General features: G+C 42.9%; 1 protein-coding gene across 2 annotated transcripts in view; it reads left to right on the top strand.

Moving 5' to 3' along the window:
* Positions 1–23908, top strand: part of MICU1 (mitochondrial calcium uptake 1) — a 136335-nt gene that overhangs the window by 24141 nt on the left and 88286 nt on the right. The window contains exons 3-6 of one of the 2 annotated variants that reach the window (XM_080937829.1): positions 4743–4917; positions 10389–10551; positions 17135–17178; positions 22910–22921. In XM_080937829.1, the coding sequence (XP_080793955.1) occupies positions 4743–4917; positions 10389–10551; positions 17135–17178; positions 22910–22921 (394 nt within the window). The remainder of the gene's footprint in view (positions 1–4742; positions 4918–10388; positions 10552–17134; positions 17179–22909; positions 22922–23908) is intronic. The other variant, XM_080937830.1, reaches the window with a different exon arrangement.

The raw sequence follows: 23908 nt of genomic DNA, 5'->3' as shown, positions 1-23908 counted from the left end.
TCCTTGGAGAGGACAGAGAAAGTGACAAGCCACGGGCTTCAGTTCTCTGTCTCCGCCATACTTTGTGTTACTTCTGTCTTTTCCACCCTGTCTTTCAGTCGCTATCCTTACGGTTGGCTTTCCAAAACTATACATCTTAGAAGTTATTTCTACTGAATAAGTGTATAATAAAGTGTGCACCTGTAAAATAAATAGTCCCATGATTATTAACAAATGCATATAGTTGTATAACTACCCCCAAATCAAGAAATAAAGCATTTCTACCAACCCATAATGTCCTCCCATGCTTGTTCCATGCCAGTTAACCTCACCCACAATTCCAAGCAACTGTTAGTTGATTTCTGTCACTATCATTTTTTATTTCTGAAATATGACGTAAGTGCCATCATAAAAAATTATTTTTTAAAGGAGGGTTGGTGGCACAGCCGTAGGAATTACAGAGGCAGGAACATTGACAGTTTGAGGGCAGCCTGTCTTTAAAACAAATTGTGGCAAAGTAACAATGTGTACTTGGCTGTGTCCTCTTTAACTTAGCCTAATGTATCCATCTGCATGAGAAGTTGCAGTCTTTTGGGTCACATAGTCTTTTGGACCCTTTCCTGAGGTCGGCACTGTTACCCATTTACCTGTTGCTCACTTCCACTTCTCCATCTGCCTTGATAAAAGCCACCACCTTGCCGCTCATATGTAAGTCATCATTTCCTTTGACTAAATACCTAGGAATATATTTGCCAGGAAAATGTAAATTTGATTCAAAACTGCCAAACCAGGACAGCAGGATGGCTCAGAGGGTAAAGGCTCCTGTCACCAGACAAGGTGAGCTGAGCTTGATCCTTGGGACCCACATAGTGGGAAAGTGCGGCTCCCCAAGTTCTTCTCTGACCTCCACACTCACCGTGGTAGGTGCCTCCCCACACGTAAATAAGGGTAATAAAAAAATATATATTATTTGAAACAAAACCCAAACTATGTTGCACTGGGTTCTCGGCAGGACGCCAGCAGGCTGGCTGGGCAGGGCTCCTGTCCCTGCTCACTCTGTACTATCTGCTCAGCACACTGCACGGTTCGCTGGCTCTGCTCTCTGCTTCCCGAACTGCTGACGATGCCAAGCCTCTTCCCAGAACTTTTGACCATTTCTTTGGCTTCCTTAGTGAATTGCCTATTTAAATTGCCACTAAAAATTAAATTCTTATTAAAAGATTTCTGTTTGTGTATGTGTGTCGGGGTATGTGTGAGGGAATCTGGCAGAGACAGAAGAAGGTGTTGGCTCCCCTGGAGCTGGAGTTACAGGTGCTTGTGAGCCCCAGACATGAGTGCTGGAAACTGAATAATATTGCTTTGATAACTTCCAGCTACTTAAAAAATGTGGAAAGCATCCCCCTTTCAGACTCAGAAGGCTGACCCAAGCCATGTGGTGGTGCACACCTTTAATCTCAGCACTCGGGAGACAGAGGCAGGCGAATCTCTTGTGAGTTTGAGACCAGCCTTCTCTCACAGAGTATTCCAGGACAGCCAGGACTAGAAAAACCAACCGTCTCAAAACAACAGGAAAGAAAATGGCAGCCACCATCTTCAGTTGTTACTTCCTGGTAGTCCATCAGTCTGACAGATGGCTCTAAGCCTGAGACCACAGAGATGGCCCTGGATAAACTCAGTAGGTCCCAAAACAAAGCAAAAGGATTCGAATGTAGGAGAGAAACTTGTAGTGGTTGATTGACAGCAGAGTGAGGGGCATAAGAATGCACCTGAGAGTAGGGAGGGCGTGCTATCTGCAGCGTATGAAATTGGTGTGTGGAGGTGTCTGGCAGTCAGAGAGGACACTGGCTAGAGTTGGTTCTCTCCTCACTCTGAGCTTGAGCTGAAGGGTATTGATAAACTGAAGCCATCAGGGTTGGCAGCATCGAGGTTGGTGCCATGTTATCAGCCTGAGAGATTCTGAGAGACATTTCTGCATCCACCCACACAGTTGCCACTCCGTTACCACATTTCTTTCTTGTTTTACTTCCCCGCTTAAATTTGCCTTTCTTTGTAGCTGCCTTTGTTGCAGTGCCCATATTGTGTTTGCGGTGGCTGCTGCCTTCATGTCTTTACTTGAGCATGACTTCACTTAAAAAGACCAGAACAAGGTCGGAACTAGCACGCCAGGGTTCACAGTGACCTATGCAGGGTTCGCGGTGACATACAGTGAGAACCTTGGTGTTCTAAATCAAGAGGGGCCACATTCTACAAGATAGTTAAGCATAATAATGTTTCAAAATGTGCTATAGGAAACTAATTGAAACAAATCACACGTCTGATTTGCCCGTGGGTCTACTCTTGAGGGCAGAGTTCCTGTCTCGAAAACTTAACCCAGACACTATCTCCATTTGACAACTGTGCACAAAGGAAAACTTAGTTTCACTGATTATACAAGCCACACTTAAGGGCAAGTCCCATGCCCAAGCTTTTGCTTGTATATTAATGATTTCCAATTTTGTGTTTTTATGGTGTGTGTGTGTGTCTGCTTGTCTGTGTTTCTGTGTCAGTGTTTCTCTGCTTCTTTCTTTGTTGTTTGTTTTGGATTTTTCTATTTGCCTGTTTTCTAAAGCAAAAGAAAAAGGTGTAGATTTGGAAGGTGGGAGATGGAGCTGACCTGGGAGGAGATAGAGAAGACCTGGGAGGAGATGGGAAGGACCTGGGAGGAGATAGAGAAGACCTGAGAGGAGATGGGAGGGACCTGGGAGGAGATGGAGCTGACCTGGGAGGAGATAGAGAAGACCTGAGAGGAGATGGGAAGGACCTGGAGATAGAGACCTGGGAGGAGATGGAGAAGACCTGGGAGGAGATAGAGAAGACCTAGGAGGAGATGGGAAGGACCTGGGAGGAGATGGGAAGGACCTGGGAGGAGATGGGAGGGACCTGGGAGGAGATGAGGAAGGGGAAACCAAGATTGGAACAGTTTACATCGAGCTGGGTGTGGTTGTACACACCTTTAATCCCAACAATTGGGAGGCAGAGGCAGGCAGATCTCTCTGAGTTGCAGGCCAGCCTGGTCTACATAGTGAGTTCCAGGACAGCCAGGGCTATGTAGAGAGAACTTGTGTCAGGAAACCAAAACAAATAAACAAAAGAATATAATAGTGTATGAAAAATATTGTTTTTCAGTAAACAAGAATCTGAGAAAAAAAAAAGGTCCTAAGAGCAGCGTACTTTCCTCTCGTTCCTCCCCTCCCTCTTCGTCCCCCTCTCCCTTTGGGAGCACAGCTGAGGACTTTTGTAGGTGTTCCTTCATCAGTCATACACGGTCTGTGTTTCTTTTGTAAAAGTCACTGGCAAACCTGAAAGAATAAGGATACGCTGTTATGGAGAAGCATCTTTGGGATGTTTTGATCTGTTCTGGTTTGGGGTTCGTTCGGAGACGGGATCTCACTGTGTTGCCCTGGCTGGCCTGGTACCTGCTGTGTAGGTCAGGCTGCTCTGGGAAGTGCTGTGAGCGCTGAGGTGGCAGGTGTAAGCACCACACCTGGCACACGTGACAGCTTAGGGTTTATAAAAGTGACAGTGGGTCTAGGGAGTCAGTCAGTGGGTAAAGTGTTTGTCATGCAAGCCTGAAGAGATCACCAAAGCCAAATGTGGAAGGGCATCTGCCGTCTTCGGGGAGGTGAGAAACAGACCAGAGGATCCCCAGAGACTCATGGACCAGCCATCCTAGAGTATGTTCATAGCCATAAACAACAGAGACCCTGTTCAAACATGAAAGATGAAGAGCAGTGATACCCAAGGTTGTCCTCTGACCAGCACACAGTAGCCTGGCACATGCATACTTGCACTTCTGTATTTCCTCATACATTTCATACAAACACATACATGTACACATATACACATATGCACACAGACACAGACACAAATACAGAGCGAGAGATTTTATTACTTGGTTTTTACTTGTTTTTATTATATTTCTATTTTTTTATTACTGTAAACAGTACATAGCATTTCTCATTTTAACCATCTAAAAACATGTTAGTCTTATTAAATATATTCTTTTTGTGAATTAGGGCTCTCTCCTCTCAAAAGAATGAAGTGGTGGGTGTACTTATAAAAAGAATGAAGTGATAAACTCATCGGAGAGTAAGCATGAGACAATATCCTGGAGCTGGCAAGCTGGCACAGAGGCTGAGGGCAGATCCAGACCCCCGGTTCAGTTCTCAGTAACCACACGGCCACTAACAACGATCTAAAACTCCAGTGCCAATGCCCTCTGCTGACACTGCACACACACAGACACACACACCACACACGATACACAGACATACATTCAGGAAAATACACACATAAAAGTAAATAAATCTCAAAGCTATTAAACTGATATTCCCATGAAATGGGAATGAGCATGAAACAATAAGCCCACTGAAGAGCAATTTCTCTGCCCTCCCCTGTCTGTCGGGTTGTTCAGACCATTACAACCTGAGACCCCGTAACTAACCACGCACCATCCCTCATCTGCCCTGAGCTTTAAGCTCTGTAACTCATGGAAATGCAGTCGTATGGTATTCGCCCTTTGTGCCTGACTTATCTTACTTAGCAGGCTGCTGCTTTTGCTTCGTGTGCACGTGTACCAAAGGGGGTGCTGAGTATTTTCCGTTGTTTGAGGTTCTTCATATGGGATTCATAACAAGAGCGATTGGAGCTCTGCTAAGCTGTGTGAGTACTTGTCAACGTTAGGAAGCTTCGTGCTTAATCTAGGCTTCTCTCTGCACCACCAGGGCTCACGCAGAATCTCCACCATGCGTCAACAGTAAGAAGACTGACACGGGAGATAAAGGGAAAAACAAAGACAACGGGGAAGTGTCCAGCCATGAGGGAAGGACTGCAGATGCTGCGACCGAGCCTTGTCCAGAGGAGAAGAAGAAGAAGCGTTCTGGATTCAGAGACAGAAAAGTAAGGAACAGAGTTTTTCTAGTGAATCAGAACCATGTCCTAAAGGAGACAGAAAATATATAGTCTATGAAAGCAAAATTATAAAGTATATACAAATATATCTAAGAGTATAAATGAAATCTTATAAATAAAACCAAAAATTTTACTGAACACTTATTAAAAGAAAAAAAAAAAAAAAAAAAAAAAAAAGACTAGGCCAGGCTCCAAGCCTGGTGACCTGAGTTTGACCTCTGGAACCTAAACCCAAATGGGTAGAATGGTGGAAGAAGAGGACCAACTTCCTCTAGTCATCCCCAGCCCTCCATATGAACACACACACACAAATAGAGAACTTAGAGAAATACCTTGTGCTAAACTACATTTTTTTTTAAAGTTGTAAGCTTTTAAAAACATCTCTACTCCTCTGAGTTCAGGAGCTTTTTGCATCATTTTTTAAAGAGACCACGTCTCTCAAGAACTCTTATGTGTCGCCGGACTGTGAGATAAAGCAGCCTTATCTCTAAGAAGTTTCGTTTTACTATAACGAAGTTCTTTCTTATTGGGCCACAATCTCGTGTATAGCATTTATCCACGCCCTTACTTCTGCTTTTCACATGTGATGTCTGCATTTTGTTTAAACTGCTTTTCTACGAAACAAAATATAGACGCAGGGTGCTGCAAATGGATTGGATTTTTTATGTGTGTTTTACTTGGCCTTTTTTTTTTTCAATGAGCCTCCTGCTTCTACTTCCTGAATGCTAAGATTATATGTATCTCATGCCCCTAACAGCTTTATAATAATTGCTTCCTTTCCTTTGGGGGAAAGTGTAGAAAACTCAGCAGCATACCCGTTTAGACTTTGCATTTCCAGACTGGCAATGTGAGCCATCAATTTTGGACCTGGGTCATTGCCTTCCCAGGGACAGGTAGCTTGTCACTAGCTGCCACTATGATTCCCGGTAGCTGTCTAGTTACTGTCTTCAGCGTTAACCTCTGTGAAGGTGAGGATAGTATAAGTTTTACCACGGACCAGATGTCCCAGCCTGGCCTTGTCCTCTAGGAAGCCTTAGGGAAACCCTAGTCCATGCCACAGGCAGGTAGAAGTCAACAGGTTCAGGGGCATCTGGGTCACGTGCAGCTGAGCGAAGTTCCCCTGTTCCCTGAGGCAGGAATGGTTTCCACCCCACTCAGGACACAGCCTCTTGGTGGGGACATCCCATCACTGGCAGCTTTCTCCTCAGGCTAGGCCAGTGTTGATGTGCTTTCCCTTGCTGAGTTTCTGGTGTCTGCTTGTCAGCCATTTTACACAGCTAGGTAGTTATTTGACAGCACAGGGCCTAGAGGGACGACCTCGTGACCAGGCATTTTCAGCTTCTTGGATGGGAGAGTTCCGTATGCTGCAACTAGAATGGAGGCGTTTGGAAGCGAGTGTGCAGGCCAGTCAAAACTCAGGATTTCGTTGGCTTTTTGATCCTGCAGCAGCAGAATGAAGGAGCCTTTCCTTCCCTTGGCTTCCTCTCACTGTAATGGGCAGTGGGAGAGTGAGCCCGTCTGCTTCTCTCACCTGAATCAATTGCTCATCACCAGAATACTTTCAGCTTGCTGTTGTAATGTCCACTCCCCTCCACCAACCCCCACGTAGATGCCGAGGACTGAACTTAGGGCCAGGCATGAACTCTGTAATCTCACTATTTCCCCAACCTAATGATGAGTCTTTCAGTTCCCTCAGTGTCTGGGGGCAGGCTTCAGGCTGTTTAATGTCAGTTTCTGTGGTTGGATTCTTTTGGCACTCACTTTAAGTGCCATTCAGTTCCTGCCATCAAGTCTTAGTGATTGGACTCTGAGGTTTGATCAGACTTGGCTGTGGTCCCTGTAGCTACACTGGTGGTGGCGGAAATAGAAGAACTATTTCCTGTTCTTCTCCTCCTCTTCCCCCTCCTCTTCCTCTTTCCCCTCCCCCACCTCTTCCCCTTCTCCTCCTCTTCTTCCTTTTTACATTTACTTTTATGTGTATTTAAATTTATTTCTATGTGTATGAGTGTCTGCCTGCCTATATGTACATGTGCCACATATGTGCATTGCCTGTGGAGGCCACAAGAGAGTACCAGGTCCCTGGAAATTGAGTTACAGTTGTAAGCTAGCACGAAGTTGGTGGGAATGGAACCTGGGCTCTCTGAAAGAGCAGGAAGTGCACTTAACCATAGAGCCATCTCTCCAGCCCATTATTTTTCCTTTTAGCTATGGATGGTCAAAATCTAGATCTTTTCATCCATTGGGATTGCAAAATTATGATGATGATGATGATGTTGTTGTTGTTATAGATGCAATTTCTTTTCTTCCCCATCCTTCTTTTCCCTTTTTTAACCGGGCATCTATCCTGGGCTGCTTCTAGCTCCCTGTGCTGAGGGTAACCTTCAGTTTTTGATCCTTCTGCCTCCACCTCCAGGACTCACCATGAATTTATTTATTTCATTTGTTAGTTTGAGTATTTCTATGGGGAAACCATCCCTGATCTGTTTGGTTATAAGTCCTTTCTGGCTAACCATTGGTGTAGTTCACGGAAAAATAACTCCTGAGTTTGATCCAGTTATACACAGCAGTTTTATGGAAGATGCGTCTTAACATAGAGATGCTTAAGAAAAATTGATAAATGACAGGATGAATTATTACCATTTCCTTAGTAAATCTTTGAACATCCCCCAGTCCCTCAGGGTAGCTCTGCTCTCTTGGAGTCTGTGTCCTGACTTCCTTCTGCAGTGACTTGATGAAATCCTCGAGTCACTAGAAGGAAGAGGCAGAAAGTGTGGAATGGCCTCCAGAACACGATGCTAAGCTAGGAAAGGCAGCATGTATGTGCTGAGCCACCACCATGTTTATACTAAATGTGTGTGCTGAGCCTCCACCATGTTTATAATGTGTGTGCTGAGCCACTACCATGTTTATAATGTGTGTGCTGAGCCACCATCGTGTTTATAATGTGTGTGCTGAGCCACCACCATGTTTATAATGTGTGTGCTGAGCCACCATCATGTTTATAATGTGTGTGCTGAGCCACCATCATGTTTATATTAAATGTGTGTGCTGAGTCACCACCATGTTGATAATGTGTGTGCTGAACCACCATCATGTTTATACTAAACGTATGTGCTGAGCCACTACCATGTTTATACTAAATGTGTGTGCTGAGCCACCACCATGTTTATGCCGGTGTGCAGCTTTACTACATCTCCTGTTGTTTCAGATGCAACATGTAACCACACAGAGCTTGCTATTGGTTCATAATTAACAGCAGCTGGATGGTGATGTAGCCCTTTATCACTCAGGGATGCAGATCTCTGAGTTCAAAGCTGACCAGGAATATAGCATTGGACCCTGCCTGCCTTAAAGAAAAACAAACAAACAAACAAACAAACAAAAGATACTGTACCAGAATGTGTAGACTCAGATTGTGGTCAAATTAATAGTCTTCTGTATTATGGTTGCAACAGTCTAGAGAGCTGAAATCCCTGACTTTGACCTTATTCTTCTACCTTGAATATGGCTGATTTTAGGTCACAAAAGCCTTTTGCCCTAAACGTTCCAAACCCTGCTCTCTCTTCTCTCTCTTCCTTCTCTCCTCTTCTTTTACTTCTGTCTTTAGAGAGAGCACAACAAATAGAAATGGGCCATAGAAAGACTACTTCTTCTCTAGCCAATATTGCCAGCAAATAGATGTAGTCTAAAGTTCAACCCCTTTGCTTTGAGACCCACTACAAGCCTCAAGGCTGCGCAGGGATTGCATCTTTCTTATGCTCTCCACAGTGAAATCTCAGATTTGAGATGTTTTTTTGAAATTTATTTTATCTGTATGAGTGTTTGACTGATTGTGTGCACACCATGTTCATAGAAGAGGGCATCAGGGGCACTGAAGAGATGGCTCAGTGGTTAGAAGCACTAACTGCTCTTCCAGAGGTCCCGAGTTCAATTCCCAGCAACCACATGGTGGCTCACAACCATCTGTAATAGGATCAGATGCCCTCTTCTGTGTCTGAAAACAGCTACAGTGTACTTATATGTGATAAATAAATAAACCTTAAAAAAAAAAAAGAAGAGGGCATTAGATCCCCTGGAACTGGAGTTATAGAGGGGTGAAGGCCATGTTGGGAGTGCCGGGAATTGAACCCTAGTTATCTGGAAGAACACCCAGTGCTCTTAACCTCAGAACCATCTCTTCGGCTTTCTAAAATCTCAGATTTTTAATTCAAGTTATTGCCAAAGTCCTGTCATGTGGTGTCCTAAGTTGGCAGTGTGTTGTCATTTGCTAAAGCCACATCTGGTTGTAGAACGAAGACACTGTTAAGCAGCTGCTGCCAGTGACCTCAGAGTCTCTCTTCAGGGTTGACATGTTTAACATATTGATAATTTTAAATTATCACTTGCTTTATGGACACAGAACTAAGGAGTTTTGGGTTTTATTGCATGGACACATTTTTACAAGATACTGGTTAGTATTGGCTACCTCAGCTTATAAAACTCAGGTATGGGGACTGGGGATATCACTCACTTGGTGTCATATTCTGTATCCACTTGGCCGTGAGAATGCTCCCTGGAGCTTTGTACTAGGCATGGTGGTGTTCACTGTGATGCCTGCATTTGGGAGTTGGAGGCCAAAGGACCCGAAGTTCAAGGTCTTTCTCATCTACTGAGAGAGTTTGAGGCCAGCTGCCATACTCAAAGCCCTGTCTCAAAATAATAATAATAATAATAATAATAATAATAGGAGGAGGATGAGGAGGAGGAGAAGTTGTCAAAAACCATTCAATACTAGAGCCCTACATAAAACAAAATACTGTAGGATTTAGTGTGCTCTGTAGAAAGTGAGCTGTCACAGTGACATGACAGACTTTGAGTCAAATGGCATGATGCTTGATTGTCACCTATACAAACACTGCTGCCCTGTGTTTCTTTCTCCATAGGCTGCATGTAAAGGTTGCTGGGAGTTTGCCTAGGAGTATCATCGAAGTGCCTCAGACCTACTAACAACTGAGCTTCCAGGATACACATTCTTATTTTCCATGTTATTTCCCCAGTTTGGCTGCTAACCATGCAGACTTGTAAAATTTCAAGTCTGTTAGTATTCAGGCAATTCCACAGAAAGTAAATCCCTTTTTAAAACTCGTTGTTCAAGAACCTACAGGCTACTGTGTGCCTGTTAGCGTGGCTTTTGGATTCTTTTAATGGTGTTTCTAAGTTTTTCTAGCCTTTAGTAACTAGAAAATTATTTTTTTAAAGAGCTCTAACAAAGCTCTGTGAACCTTTCTTCAACTAGGGTGTGAATGATATCTTGTAAGAAAGACATTTTTTTTTAATTTGAGATTAAGCTTATTTAATACAAAAAAATCCAACTACAGAGAAATAATCAAAAATTTCAAAAATAAGAAAAATGCTGTAAGTGAATGGATGGCCCTGCGCACAGCTCAATGCAATGACACTCTCTGACTTTCTCATTTCAGGTGATGGAGTATGAGAATCGGATCCGAGCCTACTCCACACCAGACAAAATCTTCCGATATTTTGCCACCTTGAAAGTAATCAACGAACCTGGTGAAACCGAAGTGTTCATGACTCCGCAGGACTTCGTGCGCTCCATAACACCCAATGAGAAGCAGCCAGAACGTAAGTCGCCATAGCGGGAAGCAGGTTTGGGATAATTGTTATGGCTGCAACTGCTCCCTTCTCTGGACCTCGTAATTAGTGTTCATGGCAATAATTAAAATCACCATTTGACCGCTAAATGCTTGGAATCAGGCTCAACTTCTAAAATCTACATTTAGGGGAACTAGCCAAGATAAACAGCATGTGGAAATATCTTAGGGTTTTACTGCTGTAAAGAGACACCATGACCAAGACAACTCTTATAAGAACCACATTTAATTGGGGTTGCCTTACAGGTTCAGAGGTTCAGTCCATTATCAGGGCAGGAAAATATAGTGTCCAGGCAGGCATGGGGCAGGAGTTGCTGAGAGCTCTACATCTTCTTCTGAAGGCCCCTCTAAGACTAACTCTTCTGCACTGAGAGGAGCTTCAAAGCCCATGCCCAAAGTAACACACTTCTTCCAAAAAAGGTCACACCTACTCAAACAAGGCCACATCTCCAAATAGTACCACTCCCTGGGCCAAGTGTATTCAAACCACCACAGCATCCAAGAAAAGGATTAAGGATGCCTTTAGGAAATTCTGTGAGGAGGGTGCTCCCAAGCCTCAGACGCTTTCTTCGAACAACTACTTATAAGAGGACAAGACTTGGTGTTTCTGTGACCTACAGTCCAGCTCGCAGCAGCCCTGACAGCCTGGCTGATTACCTGAGAGGGAAAGGAGGAGGTAGCCAGTGAAGACTTGGCTCTCAAATGTTTGCTTTGTGCGTTCTGACTTACTCAGCACTTTCCCATTCTTTTGTCTCCAGCATTTAAGTAGAACAGAAACTGCAGAAGGACATGACAAACATGTAATTTCGCTACAGACTTTGGGGAAGTCACTGAGGACTGATGGCTGCAGTTTTTAACAGCAGCTGAACTGCAGGGAGGAGAGAATCTGATTGTCTTTTCCTTAGTGTCATAAAAATACTTAACTTTCATGAAGTTCCCGGCCATACTAACCAAAAAGAAAATATAACTCATTAACAGGAGCCTGACAGTAATCAGCCCTGGATATGCCCAGGCGGACACTTGTGGTGGATAGCATGTGAGCCATTAGAGTTCAGACATAGCTAGATAACTGAAGCTCCAGTAGCTTATTGCTAGTAGACTGTCCTACACAAGAAAGTCAAAGGATATACTTTATATTGATGGGAAAGACCACGGGGCAGCAGCTCGAAGCCACACAAAGAAGTAAAAAGGACTAAAAACCAATCCAATACATAAACCAGTAATGGCTGAACATCCTGAATCTATGAGCTGTACTCGAGAATGCTCCAGAATCTGCAGTGTTTGGATGTCAGTGTGACACTGTGAGTGGATAATCCCCTATTTGACTGCTTGTGAACTACATTCAGAACCCCAGTGCACAGAAAATACCAGATAAGACCATCAGTGGGCTGTGTGTACAGGATGCATCCGAACCACAAATGTATCTGGTGCAAAGTTGCACCGTCTTCTCCGCTCTGTTGAGCCGATTCTGCTGCACAAACTGGGTTTGAGGGTGGGTTAAGTGGTGCGCCCTGGCTGTGTGGTGTGGAGAGCTGAGTAACACACCCTCACCGGGCTTCGTGTCCCTCTGTCTCACCTCCATTCTTCCACACGAGCCCACGCCTCTTAGCAAGCCTGCATGAGGCATGTTTACCTGCGGACGATGACGCTCTCTGTACTGCGGAATCTCCTGCCTTTCAGTGGTTGTCGCCCAACTGTGTTCATTGTGCCTCTTGGTCCCCTGAGTTTCCTGTATGTGAAAAATGCACAAAAAGTTCTAGAAAAGAACATTTCCAAATAACTATGAGTGTTGGGATCAGAAGGATGTATCTCATTGTACCTCAAATGGTCCTTTATTTCCCAATAGGGTCTTATATGTTCATAGTTACTTTCTGCATCCAAAGAATTTTATAAGGTATACCAAGCTTGTCACTAATTTTATTGAACTTTAGAGGTATATCCTTTTTTAAAATATTTGTTTGTTTGTTTGTTTGTTTAATGAGGGTGTACATACCAAAAGATAACTTTAGGGAGTTAGTTCTCACTTTCCACCATGTGGGTCCTGGGGATCAAACTCATGGCCAGGCTTAGTAACCAGCAGCACCTTTAACCACGGAGCTGTCTAAACCAAACTTTGGATCCTTTTAAACTTGCTTTGGCAGCTTGTTTTTTGACATGGGAAGGGAGAAAGCCTAGCATGATTGTATGCAGAAGAAAGACACTTGCAAATATTTTCCCATATTTTTATGACAGCAAAACATTTTTATGCCTGTAAAGCAATTACCATCCAAATAAAAGTCTCATTCTATCACCGATGTTAAAGAATATAACTTGCTTCCAGTGTAGAATGAAAATGAACCAACAGGTTTAAGACAGGCCATGGAAGACTGTTTTCTCATTTAGGGACATTATGTTGATTCCTTTGAGAACAATTATATTTTCCGGTGCCTTCATACACTCCAGCATTTAACTCTGAAGCCGTTTGCTGTGGCTTATTTGTTTTTATGATGGTGGGAAATGAATGCAAGGCTTTTTGCACTCAGCACATGCACTCTGCCACCGAGCCCCCGCCCCCTTCATTACCAGAAGATGCCCTACAAGAACTGAATAACTGGGAGTGCAGTACACCAAGTACCCTTCTCATTTTCATGGGAAGCTGGAAGAACGAACCAGTGCTTTTCTTATGAGAATCGGAGAGGAGAATTCTGATGCAGTGAAATGAGCTCTAACTGGAAACTGGCTTCACTTTCACTTGCTCATTAGCAAGAATTCATTAGGAAGGATGTTGAGTCAGCAAAATAAAATATGCTGCTCCTGTGTGAGGTGCAGGATAAAGGCAGTAGAGTTCTGTTTCAAGCCAGTTGGCATTGGAGCTTGCCTTTGATCCCAGCACTTGGGAGGCAGATGATCTCTGAGTTCCAGGCCAGCTTGAACTACAAAGCAGGTTTCAGGACAGCCAGGGATACATAGAAAAACTGTCTCAATCTACCTGGTCCCAACCCCTCTCACACACACACACACACACGTAGGAGGGGGATGCTCTAGGGTAGCCACAAGTACACAGTGACACTCTGGCTCAAAAATAAACAACAAAGACCTGACGTCACCTGTTACCATTGAGGAAACAGGCCCTGAGAAGTGAGTTCCCAGGGTTACCTGGCTCAGGTGTGTCAGAGCCACTGCCCGGGACACCAAGCTCTGGCCTAAGGAGAAAGAGCTTTGTCACCCATAGGGTGGAAACTGGCTTCACTTTCATCTGCTCATTAGCAAGGATGTTGATTCAGCAAAATAAAATACACTGCCTCTGCCTGAGGTGAAGGGCAAAGGCAATAGGTTTCTGTTGCTTGGGTTTCTGTCTTCGGCTCTTCTCCAGCCATTCCAATTTCAGCTTTGTTTTGTCATGACTTCACATAAATTCACACATACTATATCCCAGGATTCCCAGAGGATCTAAATCTGTGTGAGTCTTAGTTTTAGAACTGTTTAAAATAATCTTGGAGCACAGACTATCCAAAGCCCCCAAATTAAAACATTTGAAATGAGCTGACGAGTTTCAGATTGAGAAGGTGACTAAGAATACTTGTGTACTGTCCCAGATGACCATAAGCTCAGAGATCTCCTTGTCTTAGAATCCTAAGATTCATGACCTATGTGCCTCAAGATCAGGGTCACAGGTGAGCCTCCCAATTCTGGATTATGGTTCATTCCAGATATAGTCAAATTGACAACCAGGAATAGCCACTACAGTCGGAGTGTATGAAGGCACCGGAAAATATAATTGTTCTCAAAGGAATCAACATAATATCCCTAAATGAGGAAACAGTCTTCCATGGCCTGTCTTACACCTGCTGGCTCATTTTCATTGTCACACTGGAAGCAAGTTACTTATTTTGATCATCTGCAGTACTGTTCCTATAGAGCAGACCAACTACAGCCAACTCCCTGATTCTTTATGGCCCACAAAACAGAGAACGGTTTGTACGTTTTTCTAAGGGGGAGGAGGAACATGAGAAGATTTAGAACATTCAGATTTCATTGTTGATAAGAAGTTGTATGGCACAGCACGCTCATCCGGAGCTGGAAGCACAGCAGGAATAGTTGTGACAGACCTCAAGCATATGGTCTATTAACTTGAAATATTCATCTTATGTGCTTTCAGAAAGGGACTATGCTAGGTATTGAGCTTCGTGTGGGAGTTAAACATAGGCTGCCTGCGTATGTTGTTTTTGCAAAGTTAATGCCTCATATATTAGCTTGGACATCTAGTACAGGGTTTTAGAAGTCTAAGCGCTCTCAAAACAGCACTTTTTTTAAGGACATTTAGAGCTATGTGTTGTACAGGGGATAGCCTTTTTTTTTTTTTTACTTTGCCATAGGGATAGGGTATCACTGTGTAAACCAGGTTGGACTTAGAGAAAGTTTGGTTTTGCTTTAAAGAACAAATAGTATTTAAGGCTTAGCTAGAAACCTAAGGAAAAGGAAGACAGTGAGTTGGTTAGACATGGCCTGAAGGCTGTCACTTGCCAAGCTGCCCCTTCTGTGAACTCATTAGGATTGGGTGACATAATTAATTTGCAGTGAGAATAGTATCTGAGGTACTGTGCTCACTGTTCGATAGCGTTGGCTTTCTTTCTGTTGCTGTGATTAGCTCAACCTGCTAGCAAGAGGACCTGAAAGCTTTTGTGAACATGGTTTAAGAAGAAAAGTAACATAAGTTGCAGTCAATTTAGAAGGTCTGTTTGGGTTAGAAACAGCTGATAATTGTAATTACTCGATAGTATTGAGTTTAAAGGGTGGCACCGGGGACATGCCAGACTGAATGGGGAAAGCCCACAAGGCCTCAAGCCTATAGAAAGGACCAGCGGCAGCTGAGGGGAGCTGGAGCAGGGCAGGTGGCTATTCCCCAGAAGAGCACACCAATTGGTTGTCCAGTGCCAAAAGGTCAGCCCTGAAAACATACATACAAGTAACATATGGGCTAAACGGATTATATTTAGGAATATATATGTATATACATATATGTGTGTGATAGCAATTATTGAAAACAGATGCTGTGAATTTGAAGGAAATTGGGGAGGGGCATATGAGAGAATTTGGAGGGAGGAAAGGAAAGAAGAAATATGGTAATTAAATTATAATCTTAAAAAATATTTTTTAATTTTTAAAAGTATTGAGTTTGGGTATCTGATAGCTATGTGGCCTAGATTTATTAAGTATTACCATTGTGCCCTTTATGTGTATTTATGAGTGTATGTGTACGCATTTGAGCAGATTTGTGTGTACATGTAGAGACCAAAAGTCAACTTTGCTCCATCCAGCTAGCTTTATGAGAGAGGGTCTCGTGTTTGAAGAGTTCAGCTGACTGTCCACCTGCCCAGCTCTGGGATTGCAAACCTGTGCAACCATATCAATTTAGCATTATAATTTCATAAATTTTGCATACCAGTTCAAAATATCAGACCTCACCCAAGCTTAATATACATGAGATATTGCTGAAATCTGAAACCTTGATTATAAAAAGATTAATGTTTAGTAAAGGCCAAGAAGTACATTATCAAAGGACATGAAAGCTCATAGAAGATAAAGTAGATTACCATTCACACTGACTACAGGACAAACTGTAACACTTACAATCCCAGTAAAACCTGTAGTGTTCCTGGTGTTTTATAAAAGCTTTGGATATTGAAATTTTATATTCTACATCGATGGCATCTTGTGTGAGCCTAGGAAGTTTGTCACAGTTTACACATTCTGAATTTGCCTGCCCCTTGAATAATGTGACACTTGCAAACTGCTGGGCTCTTGTATCAACATGCTACCCTGTTGCTCTCAAGATTACCTGCAGAAGTGGCAGGTCACTGACTGGGCCACTGTGTTCATTTGAACAGGTGGGTTTTGTACTGGGATGGCTTGGTCTCCTGGTTAGTCATTGTACTGGCTGGTTTTGTATTTCTTCTCTTTCCCAGAACTCCTCTATAAAGGCTCTTCCAAGGAGAGAGGAAGTGAGAGAGAATCAAAGGCCCACTTGCTTATAAAAATCTCAAGCTCATCCCCTATGCCCTCGTCAAGCTGTCACCGTTATGATGGGGGCGGGGGCTCCAAGCCAAGTCAGTGGGGGCAGAACCATTTCACCTTTCAGTGGGGTAGCTCAGGGCCACCCAACTGTCTTTGCTTCTGGTCAGAGAGCAAAACACAAGACCTCTCTTAAGCAACTTGCCTTAAATTCAGTAACTGAATTATTAGGAGCAGAAAACGCAAAGCGAAGCTCCTGATGCTGGCTGGCGCTGTCCATGAGCTATCATGAAGATGTGAGCCTAGTGTGGGTGGGGACTGGCACCTTTCACACTGGCACCTTGCTATTCTAATACAGAGCAAAGAGTTGGTGTCTGTCTGCCAGCATTTGTACCTTGAGTCTGAAACTGGAGCACAGTAACCATTCCTGTGTGGCTTTGGATGAATATCGTCGCTGAGCCATCTAGTACATTAAATTGAGTAATTTAAAACAAAACTGAGAGTCGTGTGTTTTCCTGGGGAGTTACAGTTAGAGGCTAATCACCCTCTCTTCTCTTTTGCAGACCTGGGCCTGGATCAGTACATAATAAAGCGCTTTGATGGAAAGGTGAGCAGGCTGGCACACAGACGTCCTAATTTTTACTAAGAAGGTTCTCAGGTTCCTCTAAAATCATGTGACAGATTTGTGAATACCATTTAGCTGCCAAAGGAAGTTTGTTTGGGTTCAGAGGCCTGCATCTTCAGGAGATCCTACACAGAAAATCAAGTCAGGGTTTTTGTGTGTTTGTTTGCTGTTTATTTTTTAATGTTTTTATATGTAAGGTAACTCATGGTTTGTCATGTATTGAGGCTGAATTCAGTGTTTGCTGACTTTGGAAGGTAACACAGAGGTCGTCCTAAAGATGAACAAGCACCCCTGTAACACTTTTGTAGCAGTTATGGAGAAGCTCCCAATTCGCACATGTTTGTATTGGACTTTCAGTTGTACCTGATGAAGGAATCACATTATACTTTGTCATTTCATTGAAAGGGAACCATTCCATTTTATTCTCTCATAAAACTGTTAGCTCAACATGGTTTTCCCTCTCAGAATAAAGTCTTCAAAAGGAAGGCAAAAGTTCATATAGGGTCATAATGAAAGGAAAGGGTCAGGTTTAAAACTATTCTTTAATTAAAATATAGTTAGATATCATTTTTCCCTTCTTTCCGTCCTTCCAACCCCTCCCATATATCAGGCCTCTCTGTTACTATATAGATGGGTACATATGTAAATACAGTCTGCTGGCTCTGTTTAGGCTTACTTGCATGTAGATGATTTCAGGGCTGACCACTTGGAATTGGATAACCAATTGAGGGGCTCCTCCCTGCAGGCCATTTAGGCAGACCTTTACTGCCTGCAGTTAGTTCTTTGCTTAGGGGTAGAGCCCCGGGAGATTTCTTCCTTTCATAAAAGCACACCTGTCTTTTATCACCCATTGCATTTTGGAACTGTCTACTCAGAAGTCTTGAGGAAAGAATGCTGACATCTATAGCTGATTCTGCTTGAACCGTATGTTTTATAGAAGAATGGTATTTTTAATATTCAGACTGAGATTAAAAGTTCCAAAGCCTCAAGACTTAGATGACTTGAGATTTTCTGTGATGATAAATTTGAAAAGAAAAAAAAAAAGAAACAACAACAAAAAAACCCCGAAACCCTTTACAGTGTTGGTTGGATATCTAACAGATCATTTTATAAATAGCTTGTCTCCGTGGGGAAGGGTGTGTGGCAACAAGCCTCATGACCTGAGTTCTCTTCCCAGAATGCACCTGGTGGAAAGAGGACTGAGTCCTGCAGGTTGTCCTCTGGACTCCACTGACACACCAGCCTAATAAGCAAATGTAAAAATTCCTTTAAAAATTAATAACTAATAATTTGTTAGTACAATTAGAGATATAACATGGGAACAGGTTTTAGTACACCCCTTCTAATATGCACGTTTTCACCTAGGATTTGTTACTATAATCATTTCATGTACTATACATTATTTTTTATTAAAAACTATAATTTCCATTTGATGTTTTAAGCATCTAGTAATTAGCCTATATATAAACAAGTATCTATTTCCAAACAGAGCTGTATTTTACAGTAGTGTCAAATGTCTAGCCTTGGTTGCTGTCTTAGTTGGTAGGACATATTCCGTGTAGTTATAGTCTGGGTCCCATTTTACTTACTCCCTTTTCTAGGCAATCTAAGTATAGAGAGTTTGCCCTGCAGTTTCTATTCCTGCCACATGGAGTGAGCACACTGGATTCAGATATGGTCACGTTTCCTTCAGACTTCAAAGGCGAGAACTTCGTGCTGCAGATGTGATTACTTTCTGAGCAGGGATGCTGAGAATCTGCCGCCCAGCATTAATGTCACCCTGGGCTTCTCTCTCAAAGATGGTTCCGTTCTTTCTGCTTCCAAACACAGCAGCAGCAGGTTTCCATTGAAACAGACCGTTCACCATCGCAATACGTCTCATTCCTCTCCCCTCCCTATCTTTCCAACCTCCCTTTTCCCTCATCTCCTTCTTTCCTATCTGTCAGTCTGTCTTTCGTGTTTATGACGGGGATTGAACACAGAGCCCCTTGCATGTAAAGTGTATGCTGTACCACTAAACTGCAACCTCAGCCCCACAAGCTCTTTAAAAGTTACTGACAGGTCACTGGACTCTCCACTGCACTCAGCCGACTGTGTCCTTGGCTGTGCAGAGGGAAGCACTTCAGTTTTATGAGGTCCTACTTGTCAATTGTTGGTTCTAAAATCCTACCTGTGAGAGACTTAAAATCAGTCACATCCACATTCTGTTAAATTATTATATGTGTTCAGGTCTTACTGATGCTAAATATAGATAAATATAGGCAGAATGTTAATATTTTTGCATCTGATTTACATTGTGTTTACCCACCAATGCCATCTATAATAATAGGATATATCACTTACGTTTTCCTTCTTTTACAATAAGGAAACTTTTGAAAAAGGCAGGAGAAACTAGATTCCAATACAGTGAATGAGCTTGTAAACAAGGCTTCTTGAAGCCCGAAGCTGTCACAGATATTTCAGCTAGGTTATTATTGAGGTGTGAATGGAAAATAAGGACATGGCCCTCCCAGGTATGGTTGAGGAGAAGGCTATTGAAGATATGGAGGAGCACACAGAGGCATCTGGAAGTGTCCAGACTGAACATGGCTAGCAGACTGAACTGGACCAGGAGAAGAGGGTTGGGGGAGTGAGAGAGAAAGAAGAGCGGGAACAAAGAGAGAACACCTGGGAAGGTGGAGAACCAGGAGACCAAGACCCCAAGAGAAGAGCCAAACCAGAGAGCAAGCTGGAAACCAAGATGACATGTAGGCAGAATGGCTGGGCTTTTATAGGACAAGGGTCTAGGGAACAAAGCTCAGGGCTGGAGAGGGTTAAGGAAGGTAGGGAGCAGATTTGTCAGCTAGGATGACTCTGTGGCAGGTACTTGTGAGCAGGGACTTGGTGGGTGAGGTAGCCATTCCTCCTGACTTTTCTTTGACTCTTAACTGGTAATGGCTTGATACTTTGTAAAACAAAGCAAAACAAAAACCCAATAACATATTAGCAACTGATTGTCCTTGGTTTGTTTTTCTAGTTTAAAATGAAATCCCTAAATAAAAATGTTTGGGTCAGGTATAGTCTTATATGCCTTTAATTCTGGAAGGCAGAGAGGCAGGTGATTGCTTTTGAGTTCAAGGCCAAACTGGTCAAAATAGTGAGTTCCAGTCCAGTGAGACCTTGTCTCAAAAAAAAAAAAAAAAAAAGGAAATGGACAGCTGCATTTTACAAGAGGATAGACAAAATAGGTCAATAGATAGGTCACACAGTAGGGCCTGTGAAGCTGTCCTGAGTGTAGTATTCCACATTCCAGGTACCCCTTTTAGAATTTGACCATTGATAAATAGTGTTAATCTCAAAATGTGTGAGAGACCACCAATTTAAATCATCATGGCCAGACTAATTAAAGCAAGCAATTAATTAAGCTAGCTTTTTTATGCATAAGCATGGGCTGCCCCCCTACCCCTAAGGCTCGGTACATTATCTAAAGGAAGGTCTTTAACCCAACATGGAGGCAGGCTGACTCATCAATAGGACTTTTTCTCATCAAATATTCTTGCCTTATTACTCTTTGAATAAAAGTAACAACAATGTGTTGTTACACACACACACACACACACACACACACACACACACACACTTCTTTAACTTTCAGTTTGATGAAGTTAGTGTGCTCTGCCCAGTTGTTGGTGGTAATGGTTTTTTTGGGGTTTTAGTTTGGGGTTTCAGAATGATGGGTTTTGAGGCAGATTCTCAAAGGATTGCCCATCCTGTTTTAATTCGAGCTGCCCTGCCTCTGCCTTCCAGATAAAACACAGTTAGAAGACAATAATAAATGAAAAAAAAAAAGCCCACTTCATTTCAGGAAAGGAAATATGAGGCACACAAATTTAATAACTTGACTTTGAAACTAGAATCAAGCTGGCTGTGACCCATTGTGTCATATGTGGTCAGCTGGCATTTTGGAAAGCACTGTCTGTCTGTTTATATTGCCCTGTCTCTCTTAAAGTGAGCCATCCGTGCGCTGTGTAAACAGGTTCCCTTATGATCACAGTCAGGCCATTTGAGTAAGACGTTGTTTCTGTTATGGACAGAACCGGGCATTCTTCTTCCCACTAATGATTTGCTATGTGTGGGACGGAGCATCATTTGAACAGGACTGGTTATGATAACCTTTTCTTTTGAGCCACAAGTTCAGAGTGCAATTGAACTAGTACAGTGAACCCAGGTGCTGAGGCAGCGTCTCGGAAATCCTCTGAGCTGGTGGGGTAGCTCTGTGGTACAACTTGTGCTTCAGCCTGGGTGAGCTCTGAGTTTAATCCCTGACACAAAGGGGGAAAATGTTAATTTTTTCACACTTGTTAAAATTTCCAAGTTTTTTCCCATGATTTTTCCATCTTTTCTATTCAAAGGTTTTTTTTAATCACTTTTGTGGGTTTTTTTTTTCTTACAAATTAACTTCAGTTACTTTTTCCACACAGCATCAGTAAAGGATAATAACAAAGTCTAGCTTTGGCGTGTGACCTCTTTTCCAAGGCATTGATTTCCATGGTGTAGGTTCCCATGATAGCCATGTGCAAGTGACCAGCAGATGTTATAAAGCTGATCCGGGGTGAGAAATGCAGATGTTACTTGCTCTGTGTCATAGTGTAGCATGGTGCGCAGCGGAGCGAGAGAGCAGACTTCAAATGGCTGTGCCATTGTGCAGAGGGGGGCTCCTCTGCACAGCTAAGGGGCAGCAGCACCTTATGAGCCTGTGCTCATTTTGTGGAAAGACGACCTACTACCGAGTTCCTCATGTGTCGTGGTTTATCAGGCCCCATGCTCTGTGCAAAATTGTTCTCTCCTCAATTCAGTCACCTAGGAAGGTCTCCCTGAGCTGCCCTTGACTGGTTATTTTGTATAGAGACTCTATTTGCCCAGGGGAGACCCAAGCTCTGTGCTCACAGGCGCTCATCCCACCCCATCCCCACCACAGACATGTAAGCCACCATTAACCCAAGAACTTTCCTAGTCATGACTGAGCTTGATTTGAAAATGGTGGTAAGTTTCAGTCAAATTTTATTTCACATCCAATGAAGTTTACTTATGTAGTAAAGCTTTTAGAAACCATTTGATGTTTGGAGTGGAGCCCAGCTAAATTAACTGACCTGAACTACTCCCTCAGATGGCAGTCAACATGGTGACAGTCTTCATTACATGGGACAGCCCCGATTTAGTGGAACATAATAGAATGTTCGTGTTCCCACCTGAACTGCTCCACGTTACCAGTGCTCTGAACTCATCCGGATTTGCTTGGTTGTGTGTGCAGTGAATAGCACAGCAAGCAGTTTGCCATGGAGTTGAAACCACATCTCGCTAAAACTACAAGACATCCTAAGAGGAAACTTTCATTCCAGAAATGCTTTGACTGCCCTGGGGAAGACATGGAATCTTTACAAGTCTTTTAAAAACATGTTGACTCATGCGTTCTCTCCGAGGAGTGAGGTGCTGTCTTGCACCTCTGTGATTTGGTACCCGGAGGTCGTGTTGTAGATCTTTGTTTTCTTGTGCCTAATGGGTAATGTCTCAACGTTTGCATGTGTTTGTTCTTGAATTTCCAGGTTTCCAGTGATAGTTTTCACAGGTTGTAATTGTTCCTTACGTTTTGTGATATATGTGTTTGATTTGGGGGGGGGGCTTGTTCATATAATCACTGTCAATTTGTTTTTTCTTTCTCTCATCTTCTGATCAGGAATTCTGGCAGGTATTGACTCAGCAGCATGTGCTCTCAGTTACTCACTGCTCTGGACTCCATATTAATGCTTCAGAGGCAGAGGGTCGGAGGGTCGGTGCATGCCCACGGCCTCCCCACTCCCTGCACAGTGGTTTGGATCCCTGTCACTTCCAGTTTCTTGCTTTATCTCTAATATGACAATTCGAACACTGCACAGTCCTTGAGAATATGGAACCCACTATAATTCAAAGGGAAGTTTTATCAGAGGCTGTTAACCCAAAAGAACAAGAAACCTAGTTGCGGGCATTACACCGAATCGGATTTTAATTAATTGGTCATTTAAATATTGGTGTTCTTTGGGTTCCTAAACTATCATAGGAATAGAAGATAGCTTGAATTAGTAGATTCGTTTTTCTTTTTAGGTTTCTTAATAGATGCAGATCTTAGTTGTTCTTTGTTCAACAAAATAGCTTAAGAGGAAGTCAGTGGCACATTTAGACTTCATTATTTTGCCCCTTTGGGCCAGGGAATGACTGTCACTTGAGAAAATAAGCAAGCACACAGGAAGAATATACAGGTGGAGATGACCGGGAGATGGCCAAGGACAGGCACAACATGTGCTTTTAAAATTAATTTCTACTGGGACTCTCAACTATAGATTGTAAATTTTTAAATTTTATTCATTTAAAAATACTCTTGCATCTTTGATGGTTAGCTGTAATAAAAATATAAATTAAACTTAAATAGCAGCATCATTTGGTTTGAAATAATTGGTGATGTAATTAATGAGGACCACAGGGGTGATCTCTCTTTTCATAGTGCACTCCCCCTGTGTTTCTGTGTTTCAGTGGGGTGGGTTTTAGTAGTTCCACGTAACTGTGGCACTGACTGTATTCTGAAGCAAGTGATACTCTAAGAAGTGAGTTCCCACGATCCCGTCTCAGTGCTTCACGTCCTGGGGACTTCGTTTCCGGATAGCTAAGGTGCAAACGAGGACTAGCCAGAAGAAAGCATGGC

This window comes from Micromys minutus (genome assembly GCF_963924665.1).
Source record: "Micromys minutus genome assembly, chromosome: 25".
Classification (NCBI taxonomy): Eukaryota; Metazoa; Chordata; class Mammalia; order Rodentia; family Muridae; genus Micromys; species Micromys minutus.
The sequence above is the reverse complement of the archived record's forward strand: the minus strand, read 5'-3'. Positions and strand labels throughout refer to the sequence as shown.